Here is a 19,993-nt window from a genome sequence, read left to right as displayed (position 1 = left end):
AAATCTAAATTTAAAAATTTTCGATTTTTAATCTTTTACATTCACAATTGTTCAATTTTATCAGTTTTTTTTATTATTCATTGTTAAAAAATGAAAGATTTTTATTTGAACGTTTTACTTGTGAAATACATTCTGCTTAAAATTGTCAATTGAATTATCAGTCGTCGAGAATGAATTATTTTCAGTGGTGACTGAAATCTATTTAGAAACTTTTCAGTCATTACCCGGTTTGTAAACGTTTTCCCCAGTCATTAAAATATAAAGTTCCAGCTATTGAATCTAAATTTTTTTAATTTCATGAGAAACTGTCTTGAATTCAAAGCATTTAATCTCGCATTTAAAATTAATTTAAATAAATTTATCTCGTAAAGAATGTCAAAATTAGACATTTTGCAAATAAACTGTGGCTTAGTCTTAAGAGAACAAGCATCCTGGAGACACTTTCCATAAACTACTGTATCAGTTTGAGGGACTTTAAACCCAATAACAAAATCTAACTACATTTTTGGGCAAAGTCGATTTTTTTTATTGAAAAGGTTACTATTATATTTTTGGTTCGGAACTCAACTCGTTTAGTTGAAAATTCTATTATTGGGTTTAAATTTTAATTATTTTGTTGAAAATGCAATTATATTGTTAAAAATCCATGTTTTTATCAAAAGTTAAACAAGCTTGTTAACAATTCATTTTTTTCACAGTCAAAGATGTATCGCTATGGTTACAGATGTAACAGTTTTAATGGAAAGAGATATTTCCGGTTCCAATACTGTAAAAAATTACGAATTTTGCCGACGTTTCGTGAACATGTTTAGCCAATCAATTTTTTTTTTAGTCCGGGAGGACGGAAAGCCAAATCGGATTGGTATTACAGTAAACTTCTACCTATGTCCCCCACCGTAAAACGTATAAACTCAAGAATTTCTCCTCTGGAGGGGCCCCCGCCTCTACCACCAGACGTCGGGATATTGTGTCCAGCAACGTTCATTGGATGCCTCGGCGTTGTATGGATACCCCCACTGTAAGCCACTTTTCCAACTGCGGATGTGCCGAGAAGCGCGCGTCTATTTCGAATCAATAAAAACATACTATCAATAATAATGCTTTTCGGTAAATGCGCAATTGAAACAGTCGCGGCCCGTTAGCATGGGTCATGGACGGATAGGTTGATGTGTCAGGAAGGTTAGCACAGTTTTTGACCACTATTCATATACGTGTAAAATCTTTGACATACACTCCCAACTCCCAACTTACGTCTAAACGAAATGAGGTATTGCTTTGAAAGTTTGGGAAATGAAAGTGGAGGTAATAAAGTCCATGTCTCTGCTTTGTTCCGGTGGAAATTTTGAGAAAAAAATTTTTTTTGAAGAAAATATCAGTGGAAGTTTTCTTTCCCAACTTACGTCCACGCGGAATGAGATATCGCGTTAAAAGTTTGTCACGATAAATAAAAGGCATGCAAGAATCTGTCTCTGGTCCTAAATAATTAGAATAGTGAAAAAAGTTTTTTTTTATAACTATTTTGGAGAGATACCGACCGTGCTGTCGTCAAACCCTGCAAGCAATTTGCAATGTTGCGAATGGGCTAGTTATGAAGTTTATATTGACCAAAGTGGGGCAAAACAACAAAAATCGCTCACGAACATTATGCACAAATAATTCAAAAACTAATGTCTGCACTTGAAATGCAAATAAACATGTTTGGTCTGACATACGTATCAGTCTGGTATCAGCTGTATCAAAGCAGCACTAGCAAAGCGAGTAGACAACTTCGAACTTCTAGGGGTCTGTAGGTAAAGCAGATTGCATGATTACAGTCAGAGAAAGATAAAAGTCAAACTTCTGCTGTAAAACCTAAATGTATCCGTCGAAAATCATTATTTGCATAAATAAACTTTTTTCCTCCTCCAACTCTTTGCAAGACCACAAACGATCCTTTAATATTTATTAACATTTCCCGAAAAAAATTTCCGCGTTATTTAAACTTTTATTTTTCAATATGGGTGAAAAAATATTGATCTTAGGGCTGACTTGATCAGTTGCTATACTCATCACATGGCCTTAAGCCATTTCCCTTTCGGGGTAGGCGCGACTCAGTGGTGAAAGGAGTAATGTGGGGAAGGGATAAAGAATTTTCAGATTGATCCAAAATTCTGGTGTTATTTATGCAAATAACACGTTCGTTCCGCAACACTGCTCCGACCTAGGTTGCTGATCAATTTCTCTAGCAATCACCCCAAGTGAAGATCCTCACAAACTCGTTATGTAAGGTTCCCCACTTGGGTCATTAGTGGCCAAGGTCTTTTGTTTCACGCGTTATTCACTCTACTGACACTCTTTCTATTAACTATTTGCCGCCATACTTTCCTGTCCTGGCATACTTCTCTAGATTCTTCTATGTCCATGCATTTTTTCATGCAGACTCTTGTGTTTCAGTGACTTCTTACGTCACTTCTAACTAGGGTCTCATTCACACATTCTAACCATTTTTTCTGCGGTCTACCTCTGGGCACGCTGCCATTTACTTTACCTTGATACACTTGTTTCGTTAGTCGTTCATTTGGCATTCTCTCAACATGCCCGAACCATCTTAACCGATTTCTTTCCCATGTGTCTACTAGTGTCTCTTCTGCACCACATTCTTTTAGAATTATCTCGTTACTTACTTTGTCCATCAGAGTTTTCCGGCACATTATGCTCATGAATCTTATGTCAATTGCGTTAATTTTACTCTTATCTTTTTCTTGATAAATCCATGTCTCGCTACCGTACAGTACAGTCCAGTCGGTACAAATATAGAATTATGTATTGCCATTTTAGCTTTATTTGATATTATTTTACTTCTGATAAGGGGACCTGTTCTACCAATAACCTTCTTACCTTCGTTTATGCGTCTATTTAATTCATCATCTATCTTCCCGTGCCTAGTAAATAAGCTACCAAGGTATACTAACTTATCAACTTGTTCAATTCTCTCATCATTTAATAAAATATTGCATAGTGTAATTCGTATATTTTAATACAATAATCGTGAGCTATGCTATTTTTATATGAAATTTTCCTATTGATAATACGAAGTCTTAGTATTTTTTATAGTAAAATCTTAGATGGGATAAATTAGTAGAGAAATAATTAAATTATATAAAAAGAGTAGAAGTAATAAGTACATAAAATAACATAAAAGACCACATTTGTAAGAGGAATTGCTATTTATTGTATTATGGAGTAAGACAAATTCGGAAGATCGCTCTCGAATATTAGTAAGTGACTTAGCAAGCGAGCCTAGCGTTGTACCGAGTGCAGTTGAGCGTAAACGATGTCAGCCGACCAACGTTCTACGGAAACTCCTTAAATTTATCAATCACTCAATTTGGTTTGATGCAAAGATCCTTATTATAATAAATTAGGATAATTCGAAAAGTTAGAATTGAAAAATAAATTTTTCACAGAGCAAAATTTATTTTTCAACCTCGATATTAGGTTATTTGATTACGTTAAGATAGCGTGCTTAGGATTTTAAAAATTCCATCACTGTGAAGAATTAATAAATAATTTAAGGGAAATACATTTGAGTGCTAGCATTTACTTCATAAGTGCGATAAATTTCTGGATCTCATTATCTAGTTTAGCCGAATGGAATATCGCCTTGCTGCCGCGTTGGAGACCCGTGTTCGATTGCCACCAGCTTTATTTTACTCACATTTTTCAGTTTCGGCTTGTAATATAATATTCCTGCATGTATATAATGATGTATAAACTATATATAATCATGTGTACTATACAACTGCAATTTAAATAAATATAATAGTGCGAAAGAGTTCAAAATCCCATAATAAATAAGCCTGCATTTACGTCGTATGCTTGTGTAAAGGATACGTGTGTCGTAACCTTCAACGCGACGCGGCGCATGTTGGGTTTATTTTTTTTCGCCAGCTAATCTGACTGCACCAATTTTTACTAAGTCGCTTACTAAATCAGTGCGCCGGTCTTTCTCGAAGTTACTATAGTACTTTGCAAACATTGGAATCTTCTGCAGAAATAAATGTAAAATTTTAAAATTTTATTCCAATGAATTTTGTAGTTCGACATGTAGTTACTAGTTACTATTCGGAGTAGTAAACATTACAAAAGTTCCGCTATGTCCCTCCATTGTAAACTAAAAATAGTCAAATGTAGTATGATTTTGAGCAAATATTGCAGCAAAAGGGTTCTCCGTGTAGGAATGCAGACAACTTTTTTGGATAAAATAATCTAAAAGTAAAAGTAAGTTATAAAGGTCTGAATTTTCAAATGCATCATGCTAGGATAGTTGCAAATGTCAGGCGCCAGGAAGTTCACATGCTCTTTGGTACCTACATGACACTGCACTGCAACTGCACACGACTTTTTGGAGAAAATTTTCTAAATGCAACGGTAAGTTATAAGGAAATAGGCGCGCGGGGACATAAGGGAAAGTTTACTATATATCCATTGTCCATATCGATGTTATTAGGGTGTTTTAAAATTTCGATTGCTTCTTTATGTTTTCTTGGAAAGATATTGGTAGTTTTTTCGAAGACTGTTGTTTTGTCAAAAAAATTGTATGTCCTGTTTCGATATGATGTTCAGATAGTGTTGATTGCATGAAATGTTTTAGCCTGACCTTACTCTCGTGTTCCTTTATACGTAGGTCAAGCGCTCTCCCGGTTTCTCTAATATGGACTGTGCCACAAGGACATGGGATTTTATATACTCCTGGATCACTAAGGGGTGCCTTTTTGCCTTTGACGTTATTTATTAGTTGTCCTATTTTTCCCAGGTGCACCTGGTGGTTTAAATATGGTTTGGATGTTGTGTTTTTTGCGAATTCTTCCTATTTGTTCTGTGACACCTTGTATGTAGCGTAGGGTGATAATAGTTTTTCTCTCTCTTTCTTTTGTAGGTTGTGTTGAATTGTTTTTTTAATGTATTTTCTTATTGCTTATTAAGTGGGAGATGGCATGTAGGTATATGTATGTATAAGTGGATTTTCTATAAATTTCATGTCCTAAAGTGTTATCAGATCTTTCGTAAACTAATACATCTAAGGAAGGCAATTTTCCGTTTTGTTCAATTTCCATGGTGAACTGGATAATAGGATGTAATCGATTGAAGAAATCGAAAAACTTATTCAGTTCATCTCGTCCATGTCCCTAGATGACAAAACTGCCATCGACGTAACGGAACCAAAATTCCGGTTTAAACTTGGCTTTGTTGAAGATTTTACTTGTTAGATATTCCACAAAGATATTGGCTATTACAGGTGAGATTGGGGATCCCATTGCTGCCTCAGAGGTTTGTTCGTGGAACAATTGGATCAGAAATTGCTACTTTCGTAAAGAGAGGTACTATGTCCAAACTCACTATGATGTCTTGCGGTTGAATGTTAATGTGTTGTATCTTTTTGATAAAAGTCAAATGAGTTTTGGACGTGAGTGATAGAACTTCCTGTAAAAGGATTTAGTTTTGTAGCGAGGAAGCAAGCTAGGTTGTAAGTCTTGGAGAGATGGGATTAGTGGGTATTAATTCAGGGTGTTTACCGCTGGCTTGTGAAAAAAAACCCGCATATTTCCTGATTTTGCTCGTCGATTTTTCGGAATATTCCCGTTACAATAAAACCAAAGTTATGTACTTAAAACCCGTCATTTATTTATGAACAATAATGTACACTTTTTACATTCAATGAATAAATTCATTACATTTTTTTTCTCTTTCTCAACTCTTCCATGTGGTCATCAATAGGCGAACCATTTTTTATTAACTCCCTTTTTCTGGTTTCCAGGTCTTTTGATTCTTCAGCTCTTCTCTTCTTCTTGTTATCGTCTTTTATTTTTTGTCTATCTTCGTTTTCCCTTTTTTGCAGAAGCTCTTTGTATATGCTGTGTGCCATACGGACGTTAAGTAGCATTTTACTATCAATAGATACTTTTTGAATGCCACCTGCTTTATTCACTGCATCGTAAATAAGACGTCAGGCTATGAGACCGCATATGAGACATCATTATATTCTTCTTTGATTTTATCTGCTGTAGATCCAGAAATCAATTAATTTTTTTCATGCAGATCCGTTAAACAAAAATCAAGTCGCTTCTTAGCTGTACTAGTTTGACGTGAAATAATTTTTGGATCCAGGCACGTTATATACTTTGTCATAGGATACAAAAGTGTTGACCGCTCTTGTATTTTTCTTATCATTGCGACATGGCAATTCTTACAGTCAGTTATTAATTGTGATGTTACATTTGTAGATGGCTTAGCTTCCTTTAGAGCACTTCTTGTTTTGAATCCTAGATCGACATCCTTTGCAGGAACCAAAGTTTCACCACACGTTGCATGATGGTTGTGGTTAAATATGTCAATTCGTCATACAGCAAATATCACGGAATCCCCATTGGAAAAAAATACCGCATATTTCCCGCTAAGGAAAAAACCCCGCTCTTTTCCCGTTTTCCCGTCGGTTATACACCCTGTAATTTAGATATTGGTTGGCTATCAAGTTTAGAGTCTTCGAGAAGGGTTTTTGTTTTACTGACAATTATTTTTGTAGGGTCCTTTTTAAGTTATGTGTATGTATCGTCAATTAGAATATCCATGATTTTGTTGTTATAGTCTTCTTTATTCATTATTACTGCTGCGTTGCCTTTGTCTGCGGGTAATATTATAATGTCTTTATTACGATTGAGTTCTTTAATTGCGGTTTTTCTTGTTTTATTAAGTTTGAGGAGCGAACTGGAGCAATACAACAGTAATAATGAATAAAGAAGACTATAACAACAAAATCATGGACCTTCTAACTGACAATACATGCAAACTTTATAAATTTTCCTTCCGAGCATACTTACTCAATAATACTTACTTCTCTTTAAATAACCAATTCTAGGAACAAACCTCAGGGGCAGCAATGGGATCCCCAATCTCACCTGTAATGGCCAATACCTTTACGGAACATCTAGAAACTAAAATCTTCAACCAAGCCAAGCTTAAACCGGAAATTCGGTTCCGTTAAGTTGATGACACTTTTGTCATCTGGCAACATGGACGAGATGAACTAAATAAGTTTTTCGATTTCATCAATCGATTAAATCCTATTATCCAGTTCACCATGGAAATTGAACAAAACGGAAAATTGCCACTCATACGGACAGATACCTACATACCTCATCCCACTATCAAGCATCTCAGGAACAATCGGTCATCAACTCCCTTGTATACAGAGCTGTCTCCATAACAGATAAAGATAACTTACAAAAGGGATTACAAAACGTTAAACAAATCATAATACAGAATAATTACACAAAGAAACAAACTGATAAAGCAATAAGAAAATACACTTTAAGAAAAACAAGTCAACACAATCTACGAAAGAAGGTGAGAGAAAAACGACCACCACCCTACCCTACACCCAAGGTGTCACAGAACAAATAGGAAGAATTCTCAACAACCCCAACAACCAAACCATATTTAAACCATCTGCGAAAATAGAACAACCACTAAATAACCCCAAAGACAAAAAGGCACCCCTCACTCCCTCATTGATCCAGGATTATATAAAATCCCTTGTTCTTGCGGCACAGTCTATATTAGAGATACCGGGAGAGCGGTGGGCCTACGTATAAAGGAACACGAGAGTAAAGTCAAACTAAAATATTTCACGCAATTACCACTATCTGAATAGCATATTGTAACGGGACATAAAATTTTCTTTGACAAAACAATTGTCATTGAAAAAACACCCAATATCTTTCCAAGAAAACATAAAGAAGCAATGAAATCTTAAAACACTCTAATAACATCAGTAGGGACCATGGATATAATACCAATCCGATTTGGCTTTCCGTCCTCCCGAATTAAAAAAAAAAAGAATTGATTGGCCAATCAGGTTGGACCAGTCCCCACGGTGGGGCGCTCTAGCCAATCACAGACATCGTACAGAGTACACTTAACAACAACATAATCTGATCGCTCAGTTTTAGGTCAGCGATTGGAAGTTTTGATGAAAATTTGTTTCATGTATAATAGAAAATAAAAATTTTAAACTGACAATTTAACGATTCTATTTTTGGTTTAAAAAATGGTCTTTTTTAGTTGACATTTAAACTATTCAGTAAAAACGTATCTATTTTGTTAAAAAGTTTTCTATCTCGGTAACAATGCAATCTTCTTGGTTGGACAATCATCCTGCTTGGTTGAAATATCAAGTATTACATACTTTGTGAAGAACTCAATTCTTTTCAACCGTCCATTCTTTGACATAAAGGTGAATTACTTTGTAACATTTTTTTTATTTAAGATTCATAACTATATACTTGAAAATTTAATTATTTGCTTGAAAATTCAAAAATTTCGTCGAAAATTAAATCATTTGGTTGAATATTCAGATTTTTATTGAATTTTCGGTTATATGTTTTCGGTTAAATATTCTTCGGTTGAAAATTCAACTTTTTGCAGATAAATAATTTGTCTTTTTGACTTGAAATTTAAATCATTCTGTTGAAAATTCATGTGTTTTGTTCAAAATTAGTCTTTTTTGGTAGCACATTAATCTTTTTGGTCGAAAATTGATCTCTTTGGTTGCACATTATTTTTTTTTTTTTACCAAAATTATTTATTTTGTCAGAAAATTTAATTATTTCATGCTTGGATAAAACTTTATCCAATATATTGGATAAGTTGGAAATTCGTCTTTTTGTATAGAACATTAATCTTCTTGGCCGAAAATTCATCTTTTTATGAAAATTATTTTTTTCTTTGTTCAAAGTTATTTTATCGCATTTTTATTTAAAAATGTTAATATTCCATTTTTGATTGAAACTTTATATAGTATAGGTTACAATTAAATTCTTCCATTGAAAATTCATGTATTTTGTTAAAAAATTGTCGTTTTTGGTGGAAAATTAATCTTGTTTCTTAACATAAAAATCCAACACTTTAGTAGAAAATTCATATATTTTGTTAAAAACTCTTCTTTCTGGGTAGAAAATTATTCTTGTTTTTGTAAAGTTCAACCTTTTTGGTTCAGAATTGAACTAACTTGATCAATATCCACCTTTTCTGATTGCAACTTATCTTTTTCTTTCTTGGTTGAAAATGATCTTTTTTTTATAAAAACTCCACAGTATTCTAAAAAACGTTGTTTTTTGTCTTAAAAAATATTTGCATTTTAATGTTTTTTGTTTCAAAATTCGGCCATTTGATTGAAAATGTATCTTTATATGCTTAAAATTCAAGTATTTGATCAGAAATTCTACTCTTTTTTTAAAAATCTAATTATTTTTGGAAAATTTAACTATTTTATCAGTCATCATTTTTGTTCGAAAATTCAACCGCTTTCAATGTACTAGCCGTGAATGACTATTCGGGCCGGAGAGATGTATTTGTCGTTCATGTTTACAATCCTGATAAGTTACTGCGATCGTACAAAATTCTACTGGGGCTCATTTTTGTTTTTTGAAAACATTTATTTAATCTTAGAACATTTTAATGAATTCATCCTTTGCTCTTTCTTCGAAATTTAGATAGCTTTTAAGAAAATAAAAGAAAAAAAGTTTACAATTTCATCTACAAGTTTTTAATCATAATTATAAATAATGGAAAAACATGAATATTTAGAAATTTCTTTTATTTTTATTTTAGTTACACTTTCGACGACTATGTCTTCTTTCAAAAAACTATTATTGAAATCTTAAGCAATTGAAACTATGATTTCATCCTGGGGTAATTATTTTTACAGAAAAATTTGTTTATTAGAATAATAAACAATAAAAATGTTAAATATTTAGAAATTTAGCTTACTTCAGCTGCATTTGCATTTTTAAGGACAATCACATCATTCTAATTTTAACTCACGATACAAAATTATGAACGTTTAGAATTGTATTTTGTCTAACTCTCAATTACATTTTAAAAAAATATTACAACCTTCTAATTATAACTATTGTAATTATTATTGAATTCTTAAACGATTGAAAATATAAATTCATCCGGTGATATTGTTTTAGAAAACATTAAAATTTTAATGATTTTGGAATTTAAACATGTTTAGATTTAGAATTCAACTAATAATGTCTTACCACTTTCCTAAGCTGCTTTGTAAATTTACAAGAATGATTAATTATTCAAACAATCGCCATAAACAAATACATAGTTTGGCCATTTTTCCACGAACTGACACAATTTGCTTACGGAATTAATGAAGACTGTTTTTTTCTACGAACTCTTTGCTATGATACTAATGATTAATAATAATAATAATTTTGTTTGAAAAATTCAATTTTCCATTGCGAATTGTTATTCTCCTGGATAAATTCCAATTACAGCTCAGAATTGGATAAAAATTGAAAATTTCCAGTTCAAATCCAGAATTTTAATCCTTTAAGAAAATTCTTCATTTCAACTCAGAAATAAAATTCTTTTGAAAAAATCCCAGTTCAAATCAAGAATTTTATTTCTTTTCGAAATTTCTCCATTTCAACTAAGAATTCGAATTTTTTAGTGAAATTCTCTGTTCGCATTTATAATTAACATTGTTTTTCGAAAATACCTCGTTTCAACATAGAATTATAATTTTCTTTAAAAAATTCAGTTGTCCCTTCAGAATTGTTATTCTCTTGGATAAATTCGAGGTCCAACTCAAAATTGGTTTAAAACTGAAAATTCCTTGTTTCAATCCGCAGTTTACATTTTTTTCGAAAATTCTTAGTTTCAACTAAGAATGAGAAATTTTCTGTAAAATTCCCTGTTCAAATTGATAACTTTTTTCGAAAATATCATATTTCAAGTTTTTTTAAATATTTTAAAAATCCTTAAAATGCTTCCCAATTTTATTTCAAAATTTAGAAACATCTACATGTTGTTTCACATTTTTGCAAATTAATTTTTTTGTTGATACTGCCAAATGAAATAAATTTTCTTAACATCTTCCACATTCATTTTTGACAGTTTTGCAAATCTTTATAAATCGTTTTAAATATTCTGTTAAAATTAGTTTATAAAATAAAAAAGCATTTTCAATTTTCCTGGGAAATGTTTTTCATTCTTCTAAAGGCTGTCAAATTTCTTAAAAAGCTTTTAAATTTTTGTTTCGAAATCTGCGAAAATCTACATTTTGTTTTAAATTAGGCCGTGGGCTATTTGCAGCGTGATTTTTATACGAGTAGTCGGATTTTGTCGGTTACACGTAGACACTTCGTTTAAATTATACATCGTTTCAAATTTTAAAGTAATTTTGAATTTTCTCAAATCTTCTAAATATCTCTTCAACTTACTCCATTTTTCTAAGAATAATAGGTGTTCAATTGTTATTTATACATAAAAATTTAACAATTTTACTTACAAATTAAATTTAGCATAATTACAGATTTTAAATGAACAATCAGATATTTCTAAATATTAAGTAACTGATCTTTTTCTTAATTAAAAAATTTCAAATTGCATGCTTTAAAACTGGAATATTTTAGACTGAAATTATATTTGAAATTTAGTGCAAGCCTTTAATTAGAAATGTATTATTTTGACATTATTTTAAAAGTAACAATATTTTATAAAGTTTCAATAGGACGTTTACATGTGTTTAACTAATAAGACTTTCCAATAAAAACAGTTTAATTTATAACGTTAAAATTTGGACATTTTAAAATTGTGAACTGATACCGAATCGTCTTGTGCAATCAATGATTATTTATTTTTTAAATCTTAAAGTACAATTCAATTTAAACAATCATTAATTAATTTATGTTTACAGTTAATCAACCAAAAATGTTTTTTTATAAAAAATCTTCGATATAAAACGCTTCTGCCTTTTAATTGTTTAGGTCTTTAAAACTGCATTTTAAAATTCTTTAAATTGAAATGTACGTTAAAAAATTAAAAATATAACATAGAAAATTTCTAAAGCGAAAGAATTGCGAATTACGCATTCTAAACTAAATAATATGATAATTGAAAAATAACACAATTGAAGTAATTATTTCAAAAACGATTAAAATCAAAGTTGGAAGGATTTTTTTCTAACATTTTTTTTAAATTCCCGATCAAAAATAAATTAACGTTAATTTCCCGGGCTCATAAAATACCCAGTTTCGCGGTCCAGCGGCCACCCTGCAATTTCCATAAAAAAACTCATAAATACTTTGTAAATTCGCCAGTCTTTCGGATGACTCTTTTCTATGTTACTTTAAAAATTCAGATTTTGGCTATTTTGACAAATTTGCTACATTTTTTTTTAATTTACATTTTACATTTTTTTCCTACGTTGCATTACAAATCTAACGCTCACTTTCCAGGGGGCTCTACAGTTTCATCACATGGCGCTTTCAAATAAAATATCTTACATCACTCGTCGAGTTACATTGAGCTCCCCGTGTATAGGCGTGCCTAACCCTACTTGTATTGCAATATGCTATTAGATGAGCGGAGAGAAGTCTGAACATCTTCAATTCCCTTGTGTGTATTTGTTCAAGTAGAAAGCTCTTGGCATGTAGTAAGCAGGAGTAGCTTTTAAATGGGATTCCGTCCTTAATATACCTTAACAATGTGCAAAATACCCGGTAACGCCCAAAGAAGTTAAGATCTCTTACGACACCACAAGAATACTGTATCTTCTAGATTTGCCCGCATGCCAGAAAAATATTGTTGATTAAATAGCTGATTTTAAAAAGGACTCACCCCGAAAGGCTGCAGTTTTACCATTAATGGTTGGTAGTAGCTGCCATAAATTGGAACAAGACATTGTGTGGGCTTCAGACAACTGCAGAGTCTACATATTTTCTGCAATCTGCTATTAGTACATCCTTTTAAAAGAAGTTTTAGCATTGGATTGGTCCCCTGAAGACCACTCTAAAATGTAATACCTTGAGTAAGAATTTAGTTTAAAAATGTATCTTTTAAGCATCGAACACGCCTTACATTTACAATTTAAAATGACTTATATCAATTACATTGTGTTCAGCAGGATCAGGTGCATTGTGATTGAATATCGTCGGTATTGAATAAATATCCTTCCATTTGATAAGCGTTGTTTTTTCTTTCGGATCCGTGAAACATTTATCTTCAAAATGCTCTGCGCAAAGGTAGAGCTGTGTGAGTTGATCTGGCGACTTATTTTCCAATTCTGGAGAACTGCATGCTTCTGCCCAAGCTCGTATACTGCGCAAAACGATTTATATGAATGGTTTGTACGAGAAGTTGAACACTCGATTTTTGAGCGTATTCCACTTTTTCAGGATTTCAAGTAATTGAAGGTATTATAGGGATTTTATGGGTTTTCATAGGATCTTAAAGCTTCAGTGGATGTAAAGGTAACTGTATAGAACCGTAGAATTCTATCTTCGATGTGGCCAATGTAAAGAAAAGGATTTTCTAAATTGGGTACTTTGTTTTAGAAGACGTTTACTGGTAATGAAATGTACCTTTTTTCCCGTGTATCCAGCAAGAATAACTAGAAAGCCATCAACAAATTTTAACTATGGGAATGCCAAAACTTCGAAGTAATAAATTATTGAATTTCAAGATAGAACTTTGTGACTGAAAATCATTGCAAATTCAGAGTTGTTACATCAGTTAAATTTCAAAATCCCATGACTTGTCCAGGTTTTTAGGACTACTTTTGAAATCTTAAAATTCTAAACAATTCTCATTGATATCAAGATAAAATTTCTAAACTGTCTGAAAAATATATTTTTTTATTAACAAAAAAATCAATTCCAATGAAATCAAACATTTAAAAATCGCCACAAAGCGCGAAAATAATAGTTAATACGTTAAAATAAGTGGGACTAACAAAATTTTAGTCCCTTTTTCAACATTCCATGATTTTTTCAGGTGAGACATTTTTTTAATTTACTTATAATTACTAAAAATTAGCATATTATTATTCTCATTAACAAAAAGATGTGTAAAGAAAATTTCCATTCAATCAACACAGACGCATCTAACAGTATTTCAATTTATATTTAACGTGAACAAAAGTAACTTCATTATTTAATAACCGCAAAATGGTATTTTTATAATGAATGGAAATTACCCACTTTCTATATTTTCATCCTGATCCTGTAATAAGACCAATTTCATTTAAAATCCTGACACTTTAAAGGTTTCCCACATTTTTCAAGATGAATACTTCTGAGAAGTATGTATATGAATACTTCTTAAATCATCTGGTCGATTTTACGTTGGTCACAGGATTTTTCTCTAACAATTTGATACAAATTTTCAACATTCTCGCTATTCGTGAAGAAAAAAAGCTTTTTGGTTCAAAATTCAACTACTTGGTTGAAAGTTGAACTACTTGGTTACAAATGCATTTTTTTGTTAATAATTCATTATTTTAGTGGAAACCTTTTTCTTTTGTTCAAAATTTAACTCATTTGTTGACATTTTCTTGTCCTAAATTAATTTTGTCAACTGAAAATTTAACTATTTCATGTTTGGTTAAATATCGATTTTTTTACAATTCTTACATATATGTTTATAAACGCAGTTACATTTGTTTTCTTTTTTAATTTTATCTTTAGTACTTCTAAGAAAGATTTTCCTTAAATTATTTTCGATTGCATAAACTAATTGAAGACTACCTTTATTTAAAAATTCTGAAAACAACATTCGTCTAAGTTTTGAATGTAGGGTTATACAAACATTTTTTGAAGGTTGCTATTTTTAGATGCGTGAATATAGTTTTTTTGTAAATTAATTATGCGATTGTATCTTTCAGAGATTTTAGTTTTTAACACATCAGAAGGATATCCATTTTTCCCAATGTTTTCTGCACAAGACCTAAATTCTCTTTGTGGAATCTAACATCAGCCAAATATTCATTTAAAAAATTTGAATTATATACATTCTTCATAAATCGTATTCAACTAACTTTATTTATACTTTTAGACGAGACAAATATTTTTTTAAACTTCAAGGTTATATGATGCTCCGACTAAAAAAATTTTAACATTTTTTATACTTTACAACTATATACAATCTAAAATTGAAACTTTTTTTTATTTCCATTAACTAATAATAAAGTAGGCACAATGTATTTAATTGTATTACTTTAACTCTATAATTTTATTAAAAGAAAAAACAAAATTTACGATATATTGCATCCTCTACAAAACGTCGCCCTGAAAACGTGTCGGATCCACATGCATGCGCGGTACAATCAAGCGCCATTGTACTTCAACTCCTTGGGCAGATAAATTCGCGTTTATTCTGTCTATTTCAGATAAAGTATCGTATGCACCACGGCAGTAAAGTTGTTTTATATTCGGGTGCAATTTTACCGTCGGAGCCGAAGGCGAGGACGTTAAATTCTGCACCCTCGTATAAAGTTCAACTTTACTGCCTCCTGGATACATAATCTACTATTATGGTTTAGTCGATAGAGCTATAAAACTGGCTGATGTTGGATTCCACAAAGAAAACTTAGATCTTGTGCAGAAAACACTGGAAAGAAATGGCTATCCTTCTGATTTAAAGAAAAACTAAGCTTGCTAAAAGATACATTCAAAACTTGGACGAACGTTTCTTCAGAATTAAAAAAATAGTCTTCAATTAGTTTTTTGGAATCAACAATAATTTAAAGAAAAACTTAATTATAAATACTGAAAATGGCAATAAACAATAATACAAATGTAAATGTGTTTATAAACATAAATATAAGAATTGTAAAGAAACATACATTGGTCAAACCAGGAGACCTCTTCACACAAGGAATAGGGAACACAAAAGATCTATTGAGAAAAACGAAACACAGTCATAGCTAAACATGCTTATGATTTTACACATAATTTTGACTCCGATTACAATAACATTGTAATTTTAGAATTGGAGCCTAATCTTGACAAACGTTTACTATTAGAAATGTAACTTCAGACAACACATTCAGGGCTTGCACACCGTATACAATAAGTTAATTGTACAAATAAAAATTTCGAAAATTTGGATTTTCCGGGCTTAGGACGTATACACATATATATTACGCGAAACTGAACACAATTTAAATTCATTCATATAATAATTTGGTCTAGGATTTACCTCCTGTAAGTATCGACGTACTAAAAAATCTATACATATTCTTCACATAACTCTGTTTATATTTCTAGATGAGACCAGATTTTTTAAACTTCGGGGTTATGATGCGCCAAATATAAATTCATTAATATTTTTTTATACTCGACAACTATGTTCAATTTACAATTGTAACTTTTCTAATTTCCACTAACTAATAATAAGGCAAGCATAATGTGTTTAATTGTATTACTTTAACTCTATTATTTTAGTAAAAAAATAAATTAAAAAATTACGATATACTGTATCCTTTACAGAACTACGTAATATTTAACTAAAAGCAAAAAAAAAGAAAAGGCCTTCACTACATTAATATTCTAAAATACCGAAAAATACAATTATTTAATAATTAATTTAATTAATAATCAATTAAAATTATTTAATAATTAATTATAATTTATTACAATTTATTACAGTTGGTTTTTTTTTTTAATTTGACTATTTTGTTGAATATTTATACTTTTTTTTAAATGAAAATGTAGCTATTGCCTTTTTGCTAGAAAATTGATATTTTTTAGTTAAAAATAATTTATTTGGTGGACAAATTAAATTTTTTCGGTTGACAATTGATTGATTTTGGTAGAAAATGCATATTTTTGGTATGTAAATTCAACTTTTATGTTAGAAATTCGTCTTTTTAACTTGGAAACTCAACATTTTGGATGAGATTTTTGTTCTGTATAGTCTGAAAAGTTCTTCCTGCTTGAAAATTCGACTCTTTTGTTGGAAATTTCTCTTTTTGATTTGAAAATCAACCTGTGTCTACCACTTAAAATATTTTTTAGTGAAAATATCAACTATTACAATTTTTGTTAAAAATTCATTTTTTCATCGAAGATTTATCAATTTAGTTTGAAAATTTATTATATAAACTGAAAATTTAATTCATCCATGTTTAGTTGTAAATTTATATGTTTCACTTGAAAATGCATATATGTTACGCATATCATACGTAATCTGTGTATGACTTCTCATAAAATTCTGTATATCTGTTGTCACTCAAAATGTTAAATAGTATATTATGCACCTAGGGGGGGGGGGGGGGGGGGGGGGGGGGGCTTTTCCGATAAGTGTTTGTTTTCAGTACTCGTCTCTGACTCGCCTTTTTTCCAGCCATATCTCGAAATACAATCATGATTTCAGTCCATATTACATTTCGAATACGGGAAGCATGATTTACAGTAATTTGAAGGGGAATTTATGGTACCTTACCATAAATTGATCAAAATTAAGATTTAAAATTTCTATGAATTTCCGGAAACGTATGGACATTTTGGTCTTTTATGTCAATTTTATAGGCAAATATTGTAACTTACGATAAATTACCCAAAATTCAGTTTTAAAATTTTTTATAAATTTCCATAAATGTACTATTTTTTATAGTTTACGGTAATATTACCGGCAATTTGTGGTAACTTACCATAAATTGCCCAAAATTCAATTTAAAATGTATAAATTTCCGGAAAGTTATTGAAATTTTCGGTAATTAATGGCAATTTTACAGGTAAATATGATAACTTACCATAAATTACCAAAATTCAATTTTACACCTTTTTATAAATTTCCAGAAGTTTACGAATTTTTGTTGGTAAATTATGGTAACTTAACATACATTTTCCAAAATTCAATATAAAAATGTTTATATATTTTCGGATATTTATGGTAATTTTACAGGTAAATATGGTAACTCAAAATTTACGAAATTTAAATTAGACCAAAATCCAAATTAAAAATCCCATTTAACGTCCAATAATCAAATTGATGCAAAATCCTAGTTGATTTAATTTCGTAAAGAAAAATTGAGAACGACCAGCAAAATATAAAAAGTTAGTCAGTTGTAAAAAATTTTATTACTCGATGCCACTAAATTTGGATTTTGTAACATTTGAATAATTTCATTTTCTTACCAAAAATAAATGACATTGATAGTAAACTTACTTATTAAATGATAAACAAATTAATTTAAAATTCCTAAGCTTCGAAATTGTCAAGATAACGACTGTTTATCAATGTTAGGTTTTGGTAAGTAACTTAATTTAAAGAATTCATTGATTAAACAGTTTAATAAATATGTTGGAAATTAATTAAATTTTTTGCAAAGGAAATTAAATTAAACAAGTACTGCAAAATTTTAAGAGATTTTTTCTGAAATATCTTTTAGACATATCCATCTCCAAAAATATGGAAAAAAAACGAGTGTCGATTTTAAAGTAAAATTTGTCATATCACCGAGTAAAAAGTAAAAAAAGAGGTCCAATTTCTTATTAAAGAAGAAAAAATTAACTTTATCAGGGGGTCAGTTTTGGTTTAAAAAAATAATTTTTTAAATTTAAATAATTCAATGAAAATATTTAAAAATTGTGATTTTTCACCTGTTGTAAAAATATAAATTTTATTGATTGACATTTGACAAAAAAATTACTTTTCCTAATGTCAAATACGTAGTTCAATACTGCCAAACATGTCTGGTTTTGATAAAATAATAAAATGTTACATTAGTAAGTCATTCATTTTTAATTATGTGTGTGGATTTGACAACATTCTTTCCTTCGAGTTATAAAAATTACCCAATATGCATTGAGAAAAAGCGAAAACAATGCTTTCGAGATTTTCGTGACACACCTATTTTTTAAAGAAGGATAGGCGATTGGAAGTTTTCAAATAAAACTAATAGGGAGACTATAACTACAAGCACAAATATATATAAAATAATCATTTCTATTTTCAATAAATTAACACGTATCGAATCTTGACTATTAATTACATTAAATATCTAATATCCATGAGTATTTTTAACTAATGATTATCTACTCTAGGGTCGTCTACCTTACCTACTCATTATTATGAGAATGTAAAAAAAATGTGCAAACTAAGAGAAATATTTGTTAATTTACAAAGTTAAAATTCAAGATAAAAAAAAGTGAACACAACTAAATTTCCAAGATTTTGTTTTATCAGAAATCGCATTTCTTTTGGGAAAAGTAATTTTACTAATTACCGAATTACTCAATAAATAACAAAAACAAGTATGGAATCATAATATTTCCTCTTTTTAATTCAAAAATTTTAACATTACCATCGCGTCGCTTTCGACAAGAGTTTTAATTGCTAAATCTGAAAAAATTGTCCTTTTTTTTAATTAGCCAAACTATTCAAGAATTACGAAGATGTTTGGGAGAGTTTATATTTGATTTAATGAATATATACTCACAACTGTTCTGACTTTGGAAATGAGAAAAACGTCAAATCAGGTCTCGTGCGTGAAGTATTAAAGCACGTTCGCGATGCACAAGTTTTCGAATACATGTTTTAAACTATTTCACAACCACTTTCTAGTGTTCGCTCATCAATGAAAGTTGATAAAGCATTTGTAAACCGAAGGGTGAAACAAAATTCAAGCCACTCAAGAAACAACAATCAACAACAAGAAACCAAGCTGTGAACCATAGACCATGTGGTGAACATCGACATATAGAAATGAACCGGTAACACAGAGTCCCCAACCTTTGGAAATTTTTAAACTGCGCTTGCGTCGCGCCGACACCCCGATTAGTCGCTGTTATCGCGATGATTTTGAATTATATAAATATTCAGATTTAATATTTATGAAAAATAATGGTCGGAAAATAGATCCAAAGTCATTTCTTAAACCTAAATTAGAAATTTAAAGCGACAGATGAAAAAATAATGCGATTTTCATGCAAAAAACGTTATTAATTCTGACTTTGCAAAAACAATTCCTTTAATTTAGCTTTTTAAATGTTTCAAAATGTTATTAAAATGTAATAAGAAGATTTAGTTTTAAGCAGAAAATATTAGTTTTAATAGTATAAATATGATTTGATTATTTATATACAATATTCAATATTTTATCATATTTATACAATGATTAATTAGTAATTGTAATTCAAGTCTTCTTCAA

General features: G+C 30.4%; 1 protein-coding gene across 5 annotated transcripts in view; it reads right to left on the bottom strand.

Annotated features, from left to right (window-relative positions):
- The window catches only part of LOC117172760 (zinc finger protein 521-like), a 60,226-nt gene extending 40,732 nt beyond the window's left edge, over positions 1-19,494 (bottom strand). For all 5 annotated transcript variants that reach the window (XM_033360960.1, XM_033360961.1, XM_033360962.1 and 2 more), the window contains exons 1-3: positions 19,283-19,494; positions 12,951-13,158; positions 12,679-12,849 (exon numbers count right to left, since the gene is read on the bottom strand). In XM_033360960.1, coding sequence (XP_033216851.1) covers positions 12,679-12,849; positions 12,951-13,158; positions 19,283-19,377 — 474 coding nt within the window. In that variant the 5' untranslated portion in view covers positions 19,378-19,494. The remainder of the gene's footprint in view (positions 1-12,678; positions 12,850-12,950; positions 13,159-19,282) is intronic.
- Positions 19,495-19,993: the final 499 nt, after the last annotated feature.

This window comes from Belonocnema kinseyi, chromosome 5 (genome assembly GCF_010883055.1).
Source record: "Belonocnema kinseyi isolate 2016_QV_RU_SX_M_011 chromosome 5, B_treatae_v1, whole genome shotgun sequence".
Taxonomy (NCBI): Eukaryota; Metazoa; Arthropoda; class Insecta; order Hymenoptera; family Cynipidae; genus Belonocnema; species Belonocnema kinseyi.
Note: the sequence above shows the minus strand (reverse complement) of the source record. Positions and strands in the feature narration are given on the sequence as shown.